The sequence below is a fragment of the Hevea brasiliensis genome, chromosome 13 (genome assembly GCF_030052815.1).
Source record: "Hevea brasiliensis isolate MT/VB/25A 57/8 chromosome 13, ASM3005281v1, whole genome shotgun sequence".
NCBI lineage: Eukaryota > Viridiplantae > Streptophyta > Magnoliopsida > Malpighiales > Euphorbiaceae > Hevea > Hevea brasiliensis.
The window spans coordinates 89442715-89458761 of NC_079505.1; the positions used below are offsets into that span (position 1 = coordinate 89442715).

Consider the following 16047-nt stretch of genomic DNA (forward strand, 5'->3'; position numbering starts at 1 on the left):
CGCCGAAGGGTGAAGGGGGGGGCCCTTTCCTTCCCTCCGGTCGCGGCAAGGCGGCGCACTTCAAGTTCTCACAACACTCCGGGAAAGAAGAAAACCGAAAAAGCTTGGAAAGCCCGCTTTGGGGGGGACGGGGCCTCAATAGGATCCATCTGATAGGTTGTCCCTCGATGCATCCCCATGCAATCTGCAAGCATGAGCAGTTTGAGGGAGCCGTGCGAGAGGAGTGGATTGTCTCAAGAGTCGGGGAGAGAGTTGAAGAAGATGGAGGTAGATGGGTCAGCTTGTTCCCAACTTTCCCAACTCACAACTCCGAATCAAACATTCAAAATAAAATTGAATGAAATCCAAAATGAGGTCGGGAAAGCACTCAGGAGCACAGCTTGGAGCTCATGTTCTGAAAGAGTTTCTCTGGAAGTTCGGTGCGAGAGAGTCACCACCTTCACGAGGGCTCAGTGCGAAAGAAGAAGAGGTGGTGATAAGGAGGCCAACGCTATGTGGGTGCTCATATTACCTCTTCCTCCGAGGATGGGAGGCGATATTCGGAGGAGGTTCTCTTTGATGGTGGACTGGCCCCCTGGGGCTGAGTGAGGATAGTGAGGAGGGGAGGAGGGTGAGAGAGGAGATAAACAAAAGAGAGATGAAAAAATGTAGATGATTATAAAATGTTTTGTATAAAAAAAAAATGAAAATATTGTAAATTAATTTGATGGGATGAAATCTAAGTGTAAGAGGTCGAAAAACTATAAGCATGAGAGATCGAGAAGAACAAAACGCTACGACTCGATTAAAAAATACTTAAGATCGGATTATCATTAAACCGATTGGAACCTTTAACTATTATTCCCAAACTTTTAAAAAGGAGGATCGCAAGGTAGTGACATAAAGACATAAAGATTCAGTTTTGGTTCAATTTCAGAGAGAGAGAGGAAATGTAATTATTGTCATGGGACTGGACTAATTAGTAGAGAAGAGAAGAGTGAGGAATGATATGGGGGATACTGAGATTTGATTCTTACGAGGAGAGATCGAAATGTGATTGGCTGGCAAAGGAGACTATGTGTTGAGATGTGTTGGGGTTTAGTTTTTTATTATTTTGGGATCGCCAAATAATACGGATAAATATGTATAATATAAATTTTATTTATTTTAATAAATTAATAAAAATTTACATAAACTCATTAGAGTTGAAATTTTGAAAATTCTGAATGATTATAATATTTTTATTGTAATGAAATTTTCTCCTTTGTTCACATAAAATTTTATATATTTATTTTTTTTTTCATATTGTATGTGTGTGATTATTATATATGTAATTCAAATTTATGTACATTTTATAACAGAAATATTGTTGAATTATCATTAAAAAAAAATCTAGCAAATTCATAAAATCAAGGGCTTCTCTTTCTATCATTCATGGCCCGCACCAATAATACGCTACTATCACTTAAATGCAATGCATATATTGTCTAAACCCCAAGCGGATTTAAATCCCCTTCTTCTTCCATTTCATTCAACTCAAACCAAAACTAAACCCTTCATTCCTTTCCAAATATGGCGTTAATATTTTGGCATCATCTCACATTTGTCTTGCTATTCACCTCCATTGCCGTCAATGTACTAGCAAGATCACTGCCACCTCCACCTCAAACGATACCACTGCTTCCTCCACTTCAATCATCATCACCATTTTCTACATCTTCTGCTATAACACCTTATTTATCTCCATCTTCTCACATAAAACTCCATCGCCATTTCTTACTCCTCTTTCTACTCCTTTATCACCTCATTTTTCTTTTTCACTTCATTATTAGTTCCTGAATCTCATTCTTCATCTAGAACTCAATTACCTGCTTCTTTGTCGCCCAAATTGTCTCCTTCACTTTTGTCCCCATCGTTGCCTCCATCTCTTCCTATGCCACCTCTTTATTTATCCCCTCCTTCACCTTCTTCACACCCTGTGTTACCTTCACCTCAGTCGCCATCATTGCAACCACTAGTTTGGTCACCATCACCATCGCCCATACCTTCCGCCACAACATCTCATATATCTTTATCTTCTCACCCAAAAACTCCCTTACCATCTCTTATGCCTCTTCCTACTCATTTATCACCTCATTTTCCATTTTCACCAATTCCATCATTAGTTCCTGAATCTCATTTTTCATTTACAACTCCATCATCCGTTCCTTTCTCACCTAAATTGTCTCCTCCACTTTTGTCCCTGTTGTTGCCTCCATCCTTTTCTTCGCCGCCTCCTAATTCACCCCCTCTTTCACCTTCTCCACATCTTGTATTACCTCCACCTCAATCACCACTGCTACCACCTCCACTTCGGTCGCTATCACCATCACCTACATCTTCTATTATAATACCTCATTCATCTCCATCTTCTCACACAAAAACTCCATCACCATCTCCTACTCCTCATTGTACTCATTTTCCATTTTCACCAATTCCATCATTAGTTCCTAAAGCTTATTCTTTATCTAAAGCTCCATCGCCTGCTCCTTTGTCACCCAAATTGTCTCCTTTACTTTTGCCCCCGTCATTGACTCCATCTCTTTTTATGCCACCTCCTAATTCATCTCCTCTTTCACCTTCTCCATACCTTGTATTACCTCCACCTCAATCACCACTGCTGTCGTCTCGACTTGGGTCGCCATCACCATCACCTACATCTTCTGCTACAATACCTCATTTATCTTTATATTCTCACACAAAAACTTCATCACCATCTTCTACTCCTCTTTTTACTCCTTTATCACCTCATTTTTCATTTTCACAAATTCTATAATTAATTCTTGAATCTCATTCTTTAAAAGCTCCATCACCTACTCCTTTGTCAGCCAAATTGTCTCCTCAACTTTTGTCTTCGTCGTTGCCTCTATCTCTTTCTATGTCACCTCCTAATTCACCCCTTCCTATCACTTCCACTTCAGTCGCTATCACCATCACCTATTCCTTCTGTTAGAATACATCATTTATCTCCATTTCTCACCCAAAACCTCTATCACCATCTCCTACTCCTTCATCATCTCGTTTTCCATTTTCACAAATTCCAATATCAATTTCTAAAGCTTATTTTTCATCTAAAGCTCCATCACCTACTCCTTTGTCACCCAAGTTGTCTCTTTCACTTTTTTCCCCATTGTTGCCCCTGTCTCTTCCTACACCACGTCCTAATTCACCCCTTTCTTCACCTCCTCCACACCTTGCATTACGTCCATCTTAGTCACCATCACTACTATCGCCGCTTCGGTCACCATCACCTACACCTTCTGCAACATCACATCATTTATCCCTGTATTCCCACCCAAAAAATCCATCACCATCTCCTACTCCTCTTTCTACTCCTTTATCACCTCAACTTCTCCACAAATTTATACTACGCAATTATTAAAATGTTGAAGATAAAAGCATACATATATAAATTTGCGATAGTAATTTTTTTTTCTCCTTTAATTCATGCTTTTCATATGTTTCTATAATTATGGATAAGTATGTCATTTAATTTGAGTTATCTTTTTATTATAAATAATGTGGACTAATTTAATTAGTTTAATCCATGAATAACGTGAAATACTGATTTATCTTTAAAAAGGTATAAATTCATCACAAATAGACATAAATTATTATAAATCTATATGCCTTGACTGAGTTTGAGCTAGTAGTTAAAGGTATATTATTCACTTGACAAATCTAATTTTTCGAGTCCCCACTTTTCTAATTCTTTATTTAAAAAAAAAAAAAAAAACGTGACATACATAGATTGACTTTGGTTTTGCCTGCAAAAGGAGTTAAGAGTGGTTTCCCGTTATGATCAAATTCATATAAATTGTCTAGATTCCCCTGTTGCCCACACAAAAAATAAAATTTTGAGACGGCCAAAATAATTTACTTATGAAAAAAATATTATTATAAAACATAACTTTTTTCTTCGAATTTTTTTATCGCAATAGTAATGAAAATCAGTTAGAGTAATAATATGAATATTTAAACATAAACATTCATATTTATCTTATTTTTTTGTGTTTAAATTAAGTAACTTAAATATTATTAATTCTCTATTTATATTTTTCAATGCAATGAAGAAATTTATATATATCAAAAATTTTGAAATTAATGTTGATATATCAATTTACCCAAATTTATGCATGCATAGTCAAAAATCAATCTGTATTATCAATTATTATAATCCCCAATTAGTAGCATATAAGAACAATTTAATTTAAAAAATTAAAAATATGCGTTTCCAACGTATTAATTTTATATTGTTCATGCATGAATGGGGAATCTGGTAATAAGTAATTAGATTCAAATGATTAAAACAAGGGCACAGTATGCTTGGCGAGGAAGATGATATATATAGTCGGTATATATGAAGATGAAGAGGGAAGACGTGAAGATATATATGGTAATTAGTCAAGAGTAGATGCAAAGAGGTCTCGCTCCAAGTTCACATTTCAATATATTATATTATATTATAAGTGGTGGCCATGAACAAAGTCAAGAGCACAATGGCGTACGGCTGGATGAGATGATATCTTCTTCTTCAACTACGAGAAAGGATAAATCATTCAAATTATTTCTGGTTCAAGCAATAATGCTTTTTTAACTAAGTCATTATTCAGTAGATCACATTCAATCCATCATATGCTATGATTATTTCAATTCCAAAAATTGTTGCATACAATCAATAAGAATTAAAGCTCATGTTTTTATTGTAAAAAGCATTGTGATTCTTAATTGTTTTTTCATATGATATTAAGCCTTAAATTATATAGAATTTCCTTTTTAGTATATATATATATATATATATAGCTTTTTGATAAGTATATATAGTTAATGTTATTAGAAGAATATTAGGGAGATCCAAAGCTATTTCCTTTAACTTTTCATTTCCTGCATGAGCTAATTTGGGCATTTGCGGACCCATTGCAACACTTTAAAAAAAAGTCTTCAACGAAATTTTATTACTACTCGGCATACATAGAAATGATACACTTAATAGCAAATTAATGCTTCATACAAAAGAATTCACTTGTGGATCTTTTTTTAGATCCTTATTTTACATAAATACTTGTTCTGCTACAAATAAAAACATTGCAAAATTATTTTAAAAACAACAATCATTTTGTTCAAATTCATTCAATGAAAGGATTAATATTGTTTTGGAGGTGGCGGGGATGTGTAATAGTATGGAGGAGGAGGTGAGGGTGATGGCGGTGGTGGTGACTTATAATAGTATGGAGGAGGTGCAGACTTTTTTGGGGGAGGAGGTGATGTGTAATGGTATGGAGGTGGTGGTGAGGGGGAAGGTGGCGGTGGAGACTTATAGTAATATGGAGGAGGTGGAGATTTCTTTGGAGGAGGAGGTGATGTGTAGTGGTATGGAGGTGGTGGCGAAGGAGATGGTGGAGGTGGAGACTTATAGTAGTATGGTGGTGGAGGTGATGGGGAAGGTGGAGGTGGTGACTTGTAGTAATATGGAGGAGGTGGAGACTTCTTTGGTGGAGAAGGTGATGTATATTGGTCGGGAGGTGGTGGCGAAGGAGATGATTGAGGTGGGGACTTATAGTAATATGGAGGAGGTGGAGATTTCTTTGGTGGAGGAGGTGATGTGTAATGATATGGTGGTGGTGGTGACGAAGATGGTGGAGGTGGGGACTTATAGTAGTATGGAGGAGGTGGAGATTTCTTTGGAAGAGGAGGTGATGTGTAATGGTAGGGAGGTGGTGGTGAAGGAGATGGAGGAGGTGGGGACTTGTAGTAGTATGGAGGAGGTGGAGATTTCTTTGGTGGAGGAGGTGATGTGTAATGATATGGAGGTGGTGGTGAGGGAGATGGTGGAGGTGGTGATGGGTAATGATATGAAGGTGCTAGTGATGGAGATGGTGGAGGTGGAGACTTATAGTAGTATGGAGGAGGTGGAGATTTCTTTGGAGGAGGAGGTGATGTGTAGTGGTATGGAGGTGGTGGTGATGGAGATGGTGGAGGTGGAGACTTATAGTAGTATGGAGGAGGTGGAGATTTCTTTGGAGGAGGAGGTGATGTGTAGTGGTATGGAGGTGGTGGGGATGGAGATGGTGGTGGTGGAGACTTATAGTAGTATGGAGGTGTCGGAGATTGCTTTGGAGGAGGAGGTGAAGTGTAGTGGTATGGAGGTGGTGGCGATGGTGATGGTAGAGGTGGAGACTTATAGTAGTATGGAGGAGGTGGAGATTTCTTTGGAGGAGGTGGTGATATGTAGTGGTATGGAGGTGGTGGCGATGGTGATGGTGGAGGTGGAGACTTATAATGATATGGAGGAGGTGGAGATTTCTTTGGAGAAGAAGGTGATGTATAGTCGTATGGAGGTGGTGGCGATGGTGATGGTGGAGGTGGAGAATTATAATAGTATGGAGGAGGTGGAGATTTTTTTGGAGGAGGAGGTGATGTATAGTGGTATGGAGGTGGTGGTGAGGGAGATGGTGGAGGTGGAGACTTATAGTAGTCAGGTGAAGGTGGTGATGGGGAAGGTGGAGGTGGTGACTTGTAGTAGTATGGAGGAGGTGGAGACTTCTTTGGAGGAGGGGGTGATGAATAATGGTAGGGAGGTGGTGGTGAGGGAGATGGTGGAGGTGGGGACTTATAATAGTATGAAGGAGGTGGAGATTTCTTTGGTGGAGGAGGTGATGTGTAATGATATGGAGGTGGCAGTGAGGGAGATGGAGGAGGTGGAGATTTATAGTAGTATGGTGGGTGTTCTAAATGCTTTGGTGGGGGTGGAGATTTATATTTATAAGGTGGATGCCTCACATACTTTGGTGGAGGTGGTGACTTGTAATAATAGGGTGGGTGGTGAACCTGCTTCGGTGGAGGTGGGGATTTGTACTCATATGGTGGATGCTCAACATGCTTTGGTGGAGGCGGAGACTTGTAAACGTATGGAGCACGTTGCACATGTGGTGGTGATGCATAATAAAGTTTAGGGTGGTAAGGCGGTGGAGGAGAGGCATAAATATAAGGCTTATCAGCCAGAACAGTGGCGGCTAAAAGGAAGAAAACAATAGCGTGAATCACAGGAGGCAAATGTCCTGGCTGTCGTGGCCAGGTTCCCATTTTACAAATGTTGAATTGTGTGTATGCGTAGTGAAGATGGAGGCAAGCCCTTTATATAGTGGTCTAATCAATCATTGCTAACACAGATAAATTTGTTTAATTAATGATAACTACAGCCTGGATTAGAGCATTAAAATATAATCCCAAATCTCAATGACACAAAATTCCTATTATTCATAGCCATTTCTCAAGTTGCCATTGGTGGTTTCCCACTATACTTGCCAATTTTCCTTATAAAAAAACCATGAAAATGTCAAGCTACTGCGAGTTTGGTAGGATGCCCTATGGCTGTATTACAACTTTAATTAATATTCAGCGGCAACCGCGTTTGGAGCCAACTTGCCTGAATTTTTTTTTAATCATAAATCATAAAATTGAGGAGCAAATGAGAGTGAGGATAGAGATTTTGAAGTCAAAATCTGCAAGCTTTCTAAACAAAGAACATCCTTCTTCCAAATTATTATTATTTTTATTTATGTAATACACTATAAGGTTAATATTTAAATTTATATATTTTAAAAAATAAATAAAAATATCCTTAAATTTAATTATGACATAAACTTTGTCCCTTCATTAATTTTTATCAATTTAACAATCAGTGAAGAAACTAATCTCTAAGTAATCCAAATGTCGGTGAAATAAATATCCCATGATTTTCAACTATCATTATATTTATTAATTATTATGGCTTCAAGAATATAATTGGAGGGCTTTTTTGTTTTTCAAATAATTAAAGATCATAATCATATATACTTGGATGATTTATTTAATTTTAATTATGAGGGGAAACGAGAATAATAATTTAATGCAACTTGTTTGATGAAGGAACAAAAAGAAGACCATATCAGTTTGTAAAATAAAATAAAAATATTCAAAAAAAAAAAAAGAGAGATAGCTGTACAAAGGGGAAAATTAAGTTTTTTTTTTCTTTTAAAAAAGATGTTTGACTTTGACAGCGTTTAGCCATCTATTGAAAAGAGCATGTGTTGTTAGAGATATCAACGGATCAAATTTTTACAGATATTCGATTCGATTAAATTTTAATATGATGAATTTAAATAGTACATAATTAATTTTAAGACAGATTCAGATTTAAAATTTAATATCAGTGATGGGTTTTGATTTTATATGTTGGATATTCATTCTCCGAATATGTTTATATAAATATTTAATTAAATATAAAATATATATTTTTATAATAATATTTATAATTTTTGTATATTTTATTTTATATAAAATAAAATTAAAATATTTTATGAAATTATTAAATTTTTAAAATATAAATTATTAATTAAAATATATAAAATTAAATGGGTTTGAATATTTATCGAATAATGATAATCAATTTTAAAACAGATTTGAATAATTGAGAATAAATTTTAATTAGATTTGAAATGAATTTAAATTTTTGAGAATATTAATCAGATCTCGGTATGGGTGATTTTCACAGTATCCTACTGTTGCCATCTCTATATGATGTTAATATACTGAAAAATTTCCCATTTCCGGACCACTTTCTTCATTTCACATGTAATGATTCCAGAGTTTTAATCGACGCCAAATGATGGAGTGGCGTTTAAGTTCGAAACGATGGCGTATAGTATTAGCAGTAGATTAAACATCGCAAAACGAAAGGGAAATGTGCTGTCTAGCCTTTTATCCATTGCTCCTTTGTTTAAATCGGCGCCCTTTTTATGTAATTGGTCAATTTGCTGTAGCTGTTTTCTTAGCGTTCTCAGGTCAATTTGCTGTACTTGACTCTTCTGGTTCTATTCCAATGAAACCCGGTGTCTCTTATCATTTAGGGGATTTTCTCTTTTATTTTAAAAAAAGGGTCCTATACTGGTTAATCGATTGGCATTCGTTTCGTCGTTGAATAACAATGAATAATATAAACGGCAACCTCCCGAAGCACGTTAGTGATACCGGAAATCCTGGAACAACAAACATTCAGCGTCTTTCACTCGTAGGCATCTTTTCATGTGAGCCAGACAATTGAATGTCGTGGCATTAGCACCCCTACTGGCCACGCCTTTGAGTTGTTCTCTGTAATATTCCCAGCTTAATGCTTGCTTGACATCAATGCTGGAAAGCTAAAAAAAAAATTTTTAATAAAAATATTATTTTAAAAAAATTCAAGTAGGATGTTAATAATCTAACGCAGCCCCAAAGTCAAACCCTAATAATGCCATTGCCATCAGATCAAACAGGTGTAGTATAGTGACTTCTCACAACTACCAGTGAAGGCTCATCGTGATCTCTACAATTCCATTTGCAGAGCTTTTAAAATGAAAAGAAGTGGATGTCCAAGATAGGAAGAATCATAAAAATAACATCAATCTAGTGCTAAGTTTCTAATTTCATTTATTACAAACTAAATGATTCTTTTCTACACACAGAAGAACGAAAAACCAAAACAAACAACGCTGTATGTGTGCAGAAAAATACCCAAACTCAACACAACAAATAAAATTGCTATCTCCACATTTCCTAACGTTTTGATGAATCGCCAAACACATCCACGTAACAAATGGGGCAAGCCTGATAAGACAAAACAGTCATCAGTTTTTGGATGAAGATTCCACTGGATTCTCAAGTTCATCTTACAAATTTTAAGGGCTTACCTTGTTGATGCTAAGCCACCTAGTCCCACAACCAAAGTGATAGGCATGTTTGCACGGCAGTGTGATCCGCCGGTCGCCTCGCTTATATTCCATTTGACAAATCACACACCTATTTCAAGCAAAAAGGAAAATAGGGTAGGCAATATGGCAGTGATGAAAAGGCATCTTCAAAGTAGAGATGACAGGATAACATTTTCCGATCTCATAATGTAAATGAAAATAGAAATTACAGCCACTTATCTCAAAAAAAAAAAAAAAAAATTACGGTCATATCAGAGGCCTCAATGTGCATGGCAAACAAAAATGACATGTTAAGGAAGAGTGCATCTCTAACACCCACAGCATTTTTTAACTTCCCTCTATGTTGACCCATTACCCAGTTATTGAACCCCATTGCACCAATCAATCAATTTGATAAAGGAAAAATAACTTTGACCTTTTGGAAGAGAAGTACAGTGAGAGAGAGTATGGTACTACAGTCAAATTTCTTACTAAATTCGAGAAATAACTTTTTCAAGACGTCATCCAAAGACCTTGCAAACATGCAGCAGATGATTTAATTATTAATTTAACACCTAACACTGAAGGTGTAGAAGCTTTTCAAGAAATATAACATGTAACCAATCAAATCAAACTGCTGCAGACAACCAAATTATTAATTTAAAACAATAATTATGATTACCTGTGAATAAGTTACCTATCTTATCAAAATTGTATGATCTTGAGGCAGGTAGTATACTTCTATTGATTCATAAAATTACATGATCCATAGTCATGCAAATACGAAAAACTGAGAACAAGAAATGACATTAGTACACACCATATGTAAGCCCGAAATAGTACCTCTCACTCCTTGATTTTCTTCTTGAGAAGAAGCTGCATTTGTATTTTGAAACAGGAAGCAGAGAAATAAGTTCTTGGGAAAGACCACGACTTTGAGCTCCAACTGCCTCACCTAACTCTAGTAATTCCTGAATGGGAAAGATTTGGTTTTAAAAAAAAAAAACAATTATCCAAAACATTCCAATTAAAACAGAAGTCAACCAAACACAAATAATAAACATTTATGAGACCAGAGAGTTTCAACCGTGAACATTTTCTTTTAATTTTGGAACTTCACATGCCATGATAATTTTTACAAGTAAAAGAGTGAACTAAAAACTACCCATTTTATTAGAAAACAAAATGTTATATATCTGGAAACATCACTCACAAGGATGGGGGAAAAAGCTGAGAAGAGGGAACGTAACCTCCATTTCATCCCAATTAAGCAAATTAATGTTTCTAACAATGCTAAACAAGTTCACTTCCACATGTGACAACCAATGAGGCCGAACTGGCTTTGCATGTCATCTTCTTAAAGGAAATTTTCCTCCAGAAGGCTGAAAAACATTGGCTTAGAATAAATGATCATCAGCTTACTCTCTAACTCCAACATGAGTAAATGCACACAGGAACAATATCCCACCACAGAATTTGACTTTTGGCTATGATCAGAACAGAAATCATGGAACTAAAATGAGTTAATCTAGTGTCCTTGGTATATTTGGTCTCCTTAGAAAAAGATGTCAATCATTGCATGCCTTATGTACATAGACATGCGTGGGGAGTCATATGCTCCAATGTGGCTAATTGACCCAAATGAATTCTTTGAGCCTAGTTTAAAAAAACATAAATAATGAGAGAGAGAGAGAGAGAGAGAGAGAGTAAAATTAACAGAGTACTGGCCCACTGGGTAAAATTTCATTTTCCACCACTGATCACAGGCCTACTACTCCGGCTTTAGCTCAAAATTCGACACATGAGAAAAAAAAACCTATCGGCAGAATTTGACTTAGTTCACAGATGAACAACCTTTAGTTGACAGCAGAAATAAATCATAATTAAATAGCTCAGGCATTTGTAATAAAAAATTACCATCTCACACTAAATAAAGCCCACCTACAGCAGCATCTGAACGGAACTTTATCTATAAGACCATGCACCAGAATTTTAAATGTAGAAAAAAAAAATACATATGACCTGCAGCCCGCTAAAGCTTCACAAACCAAGTATGGTGAACTCTATGAAACTCAAAGTGGAACTTTTTCAATCCCTTCTGCCAAGTAATGGAATCCACCATTGGATCCACACTAAGGATATTACAATAATTATTAAAATAATAATAATAAAATCAGTAAAAAGAAAAACACCATGCAGGTTCAGCAATGTTAAAAAGCATGAAAACTACAAGGAAAAAAATTGGAACTTTATGCTCTAACCTCATAACTCATATTGTCAGGGTCAATGTTATCCTGCCAAATGACCTGAAAAATTCACAGATGACAGAATACTTATTCATCCAAAACCAAAAGAAATTATTAGTTTGCAGGAAAAGGCACAAATATGTTAATATGCTATATCAATATAGGTAATCTGAAAAGAAGGTACCTCCACTTGCAAATTGTTATAGGGCAACATACTATCCTTCCCTTAATAGATTTCTCTAACATAATTTTAGTTGAATATTCTTTAGATTCTGTATTCTACTTATCGTTTACGTTTATATTATCTTTAATCTCTTGAAAATTACAAATTATAAAGTCCCCCACACCATGTCCAGTGTGACATATTTTCTTTGTGTGTATGTGTAGAGGGAGGAAGAGAGTATTAATATATCAACTGGATTCAGGTATAAATCATTGTATGCTAGGACCAGTGAGAACTGAGAAGCTAATGCACCTGAAAATCTTGAGCATTCTGATGTCTCTGCAGACCTGAAAAGTGATGGAAGATGTTAAATTTGAGGAAAAACTTGCTAAAGTCCCAAATGAATAAGGTACAAGATAAATAAGAAGAAATCAGCACATACAATTATACAAGTCTGTACAAGATACAACTCAATTCAACTTGGCACATACAACTATAAAAGCATGTAAAGATCCTCAAATACTGGTGTGCTTCACTATAATTCATATACAATAAGATCACTAAATTAAATCCATAAGGCACAGAATTATCCTGATTGTTAGAACAATTAGCACGTGCCAATATTCTTAACAATCCTGATTTAGGCTGAAAAAGGACATCAACAACAATTACAGGAAAAACAATAATGATGGTGGAAGCATGAGATGTTACAATATAAACATCATCAGAGTAATGTTTATGACCAGGTTCAATTGCTTTCCTCAATAGATTTGCTCAAGGGAGAGGATTAAGAAGAAGGTTTCATGTAAGGTCTTTCCTTTCATCTTGTTTGTGGTCTCCAATGAATAAGTATTTCTTGAAAGACTCTGCTTCAATTGCTTCATTCTTTGCATGTACTTGTTGTACGTTATATTCTCTTATAAAAAAGGTCGATAAGCAATTTTAAAGAATCTCTCAGCTTACATTAGATCTTATTTCAACCTTCCTACTATGATGCCCAACTTAAGAGTCCTTCCACCAGCTTGGTTAGGTCCCACTGCCACTTGTACGTGAATGTTAAACTTACTAATTTAAAGTTTGAGCATCTTCCCTGCGCCCCCTCTTCTCTTTCTCCCTCTCTTCTCTAATTTTGAAGGCTCATCCTGCTTTGGGAGATTAGCAGCCCATTTGGCCATGGAAATGTGCACTGAGAAGAGCAATCACCTCAGGAGATTCTCTCCCTCTCTGTTCCCTCTCCCCTTTATCTCTCCACTCACCACTCTCCATCCACCTTAAGGTTATGCACCATCATCCCCCATAGAAAAATTATCATCCTTTTCACTGGGAAAAATAGCACCAAAATGAAACTCAGAAGTTAGAACTTACATTCCACAGGGTCATTTGAAGTAGTCATGTTTTCATTTCTTTCCCATTCTGCACTTACAACAGCAGTTGGCACATTAGTCACAGTTGAAGAATGCTCCAGGGGCCTTCCATAGTCATCAATTTGCGAACCGTGATCCTGGACCTGATAAGCATGACTATGATCATAATATAAACTACTCCCAGGTTGAGACAAGCTGAACTTGTAGAAATTTGCATTCATTGAGGGGTACACACTTTCCTGCGCATAAAAAGGAAATTTCACTTGCAAAAGGAAATAATGCAAACTAAATAATATTCTTCTATTTAGATATGAAACTTAAAAACACCAATACTGTTTAGAAAAATAAATAAATAAATAAATAAATAAATAACAACTAAAAACGGCAATAAGAATGGTACATATTTCAAATAGTTATTATCGTGATAAATAAAAAGCTAACCAATTTTTTTCATTGCGGAAAAAGAACAAGGAGAATGACTACCCATTTCAGAAACAAAAGATTGTCAATTTTAAGGTACCTGAACTTGGGAAGCCCCATCAAAAATGAAATTCACATGTTCATATGTAAGGCCTTCAAAATATTCCATAAAACTTCCGGCCGAATTATAAGGGTAGCTAGTGTTCGTGTAATGAAGTTCCATAAGCGGATTCCAACTCATTTTAATACAGTAATCTGTCAAACAAGTAAGCCATAAGCATGAACGAAAAACATCAAGGAATGACACTTTCAAGTGCATTAAATTGCATGAATAGAAACAAAATACTAGATGCCAACCTACTCTCTAAATTTAAACTTGCAGATACACCCAGCACGTGAATGTGTGCATCAATAAACTGTCTCCTAATCACTTAATTTACTTTCCACTATTGCCACTATTTCTGCAAAAGAAACAGGAGAGCGCAAATCAGCCACAAAGTAAGCATAAACACAAAAATACAAGAAGCATGGAAAAAAAATACAGTACTTTTCTTTCTTGCCAAACACAAAACGAGAAATTAAGTGCCTCAATAGACAAATTTAGCTCAAGACAACTAGAATCTCGAAACAGAACAAGTAGAGCTGATCATAAAATTACTATCAACTTAAAAAGAAAAAAAAAAAAAAGAGCTAAATTTATAGCAGAAGCATAGCAATTAGAAGACGACAAACCAGAAATGAAGAGTATCGTTACAGGATCAAAGCGAATAAATTGAATTCCAAAACAGGTAAAGTGATTAGAGATATAAAAGAAAAGAAAATGTGATGTAATACGGAGAAAATATGGTAATTTGTCTCCGGAAAATGAGAGAAAAAGGTGAAATGAGTGGATCAAGAGAGAGAATTTATATGAAGCAAAGCAAGGATAAGAATCACATGTTTTAATAATGGTCACTTATTTAGCATTAATTAATTAAACAAGGATATAAACGGAAAGAAAGAGAAGGGACTCTTGACAGTCGAGACTGACATACTCTCTCTGGCGAGGTGGTGAGAAATGGCTGTTTACTGCCTTGTCACTCTCACATCTTCTCTCTCTCACATTACCAGCGTCAACGTTTGGTGTGTGGCGGGCTTTATTGCTTGGTAGTTTGCTGTTGGACTACAAACGATTCCGCTTGAAGCCAACACAATTCTTTATGACCCTTTTTTTTTTTTTATTATGTATTTTTTTTTCAACCGAGCGGATTTTTATCTGCTAAAATTTTGCTGCCTTGTTGAATAAATAAACATTAATTTTTTGAATTCACGGAAAATATTTTTTATATATTTTAATATTTAAGTATTTAAAAATATTAATAAAAAAATTAAATTATTTTTTATAAAAATTGATTTTTTGAAAAAGAGAAATATTTTTTATTTTTTTAAAAATTTTAATAATTTTATTAAAATATAAAAATATTTTGACATAAATATATAATTAGTTTAATATTATCATAAAAAGAAAAATATTTTCATGAGAAATATAAATGAAACCTAAATATATAAAATGTTTTAAAAAAATTGCAGCGAAGCATCAGCCTTTTTAAAAACACATCACCATTATATCATGACAGCATGAACAATTTGAGAAATAATAAATTATTAAGCACGTTCGATATATTCGATATATGTATATCTTTATTTGTATATCTTTATTTATAGAACAAGAATTTTTATAAGTGATCTCATTTTTCTACTTTTATAATATAACAAGGATTTTTAACCCACCCTTTCAATTTCGAGGCAGCGAATTTCAATTTAGAGTCAAAAGAAAAATTCCAATTTGGAGCTAGTTGCCCGAAAACCTCACCAAATGCAACCGATGCTCATGAAAAATAAATCATCACCAACCCAATGCTGAAGAACCAAATCCCAATTTCCTAAACATTGTGGTTGGGGTTGCAGTGAGTAGTTGGCTTGCGTACAGAAAATGGACCCATCATGTGATATATGGATAAAGGAAGTTCACCAAAAGCCATCTGAGTCTGATCCTCTCATGTGGAAGTTGGCGTCAGTTAAGTTTGGTTGGCTAGGAATCAATCCACAAAGCACACATTCATCAAAGATAATAAAGAGAAAGGCTTTGC

General features: G+C 35.4%; 3 protein-coding genes across 12 annotated transcripts; 1 reads left to right on the forward strand and 2 right to left on the reverse strand.

Annotated features, from left to right (window-relative positions):
- The first annotated feature begins 349 nt into the window (after positions 1 to 349).
- Positions 350 to 2794, forward strand: LOC131172235 (vegetative cell wall protein gp1-like). Its single transcript, XM_058133195.1, has 2 exons — positions 350 to 548; positions 1812 to 2794. Exons 1-2 carry the CDS (start codon positions 350 to 352, stop codon positions 2792 to 2794), a joined length of 1182 nt encoding a protein of 393 aa, XP_057989178.1.
- Positions 2795 to 4944: 2150 nt separating this feature from the next.
- On the reverse strand, positions 4945 to 7135 carry LOC110633805 (extensin-2-like). Its single transcript, XM_021782574.2, has one exon. It carries the CDS (start codon positions 7099 to 7101, stop codon positions 5161 to 5163), a length of 1941 nt encoding a protein of 646 aa, XP_021638266.2. The 5' UTR covers positions 7102 to 7135; the 3' UTR covers positions 4945 to 5160.
- A 2290-nt stretch (positions 7136 to 9425) lies between these two features.
- LOC110633797 (E3 ubiquitin-protein ligase BIG BROTHER) lies at positions 9426 to 15102 on the reverse strand. Of its 10 annotated transcripts, none has more exons than XM_021782562.2 (9): positions 14953 to 15102; positions 14280 to 14379; positions 14019 to 14173; positions 13500 to 13737; positions 12447 to 12481; positions 11987 to 12031; positions 10569 to 10696; positions 9726 to 9834; positions 9426 to 9642 (listed from the first exon to the last, which is right to left on the reverse strand). In XM_021782562.2, exons 3-9 carry the CDS (start codon positions 14157 to 14159, stop codon positions 9592 to 9594), a joined length of 747 nt encoding a protein of 248 aa, XP_021638254.2. In that variant the 5' UTR covers positions 14160 to 14173; positions 14280 to 14379; positions 14953 to 15102; the 3' UTR covers positions 9426 to 9591. The 10 variants fall into 10 exon arrangements, with proteins under 10 accessions (XP_021638254.2, XP_057988798.1, XP_057988800.1 ...); XM_058132815.1 differs by having other exon boundaries at positions 14276 to 14379; XM_058132817.1 differs by having other exon boundaries at positions 14276 to 14379; positions 14949 to 15080.
- Positions 15103 to 16047: the final 945 nt, after the last annotated feature.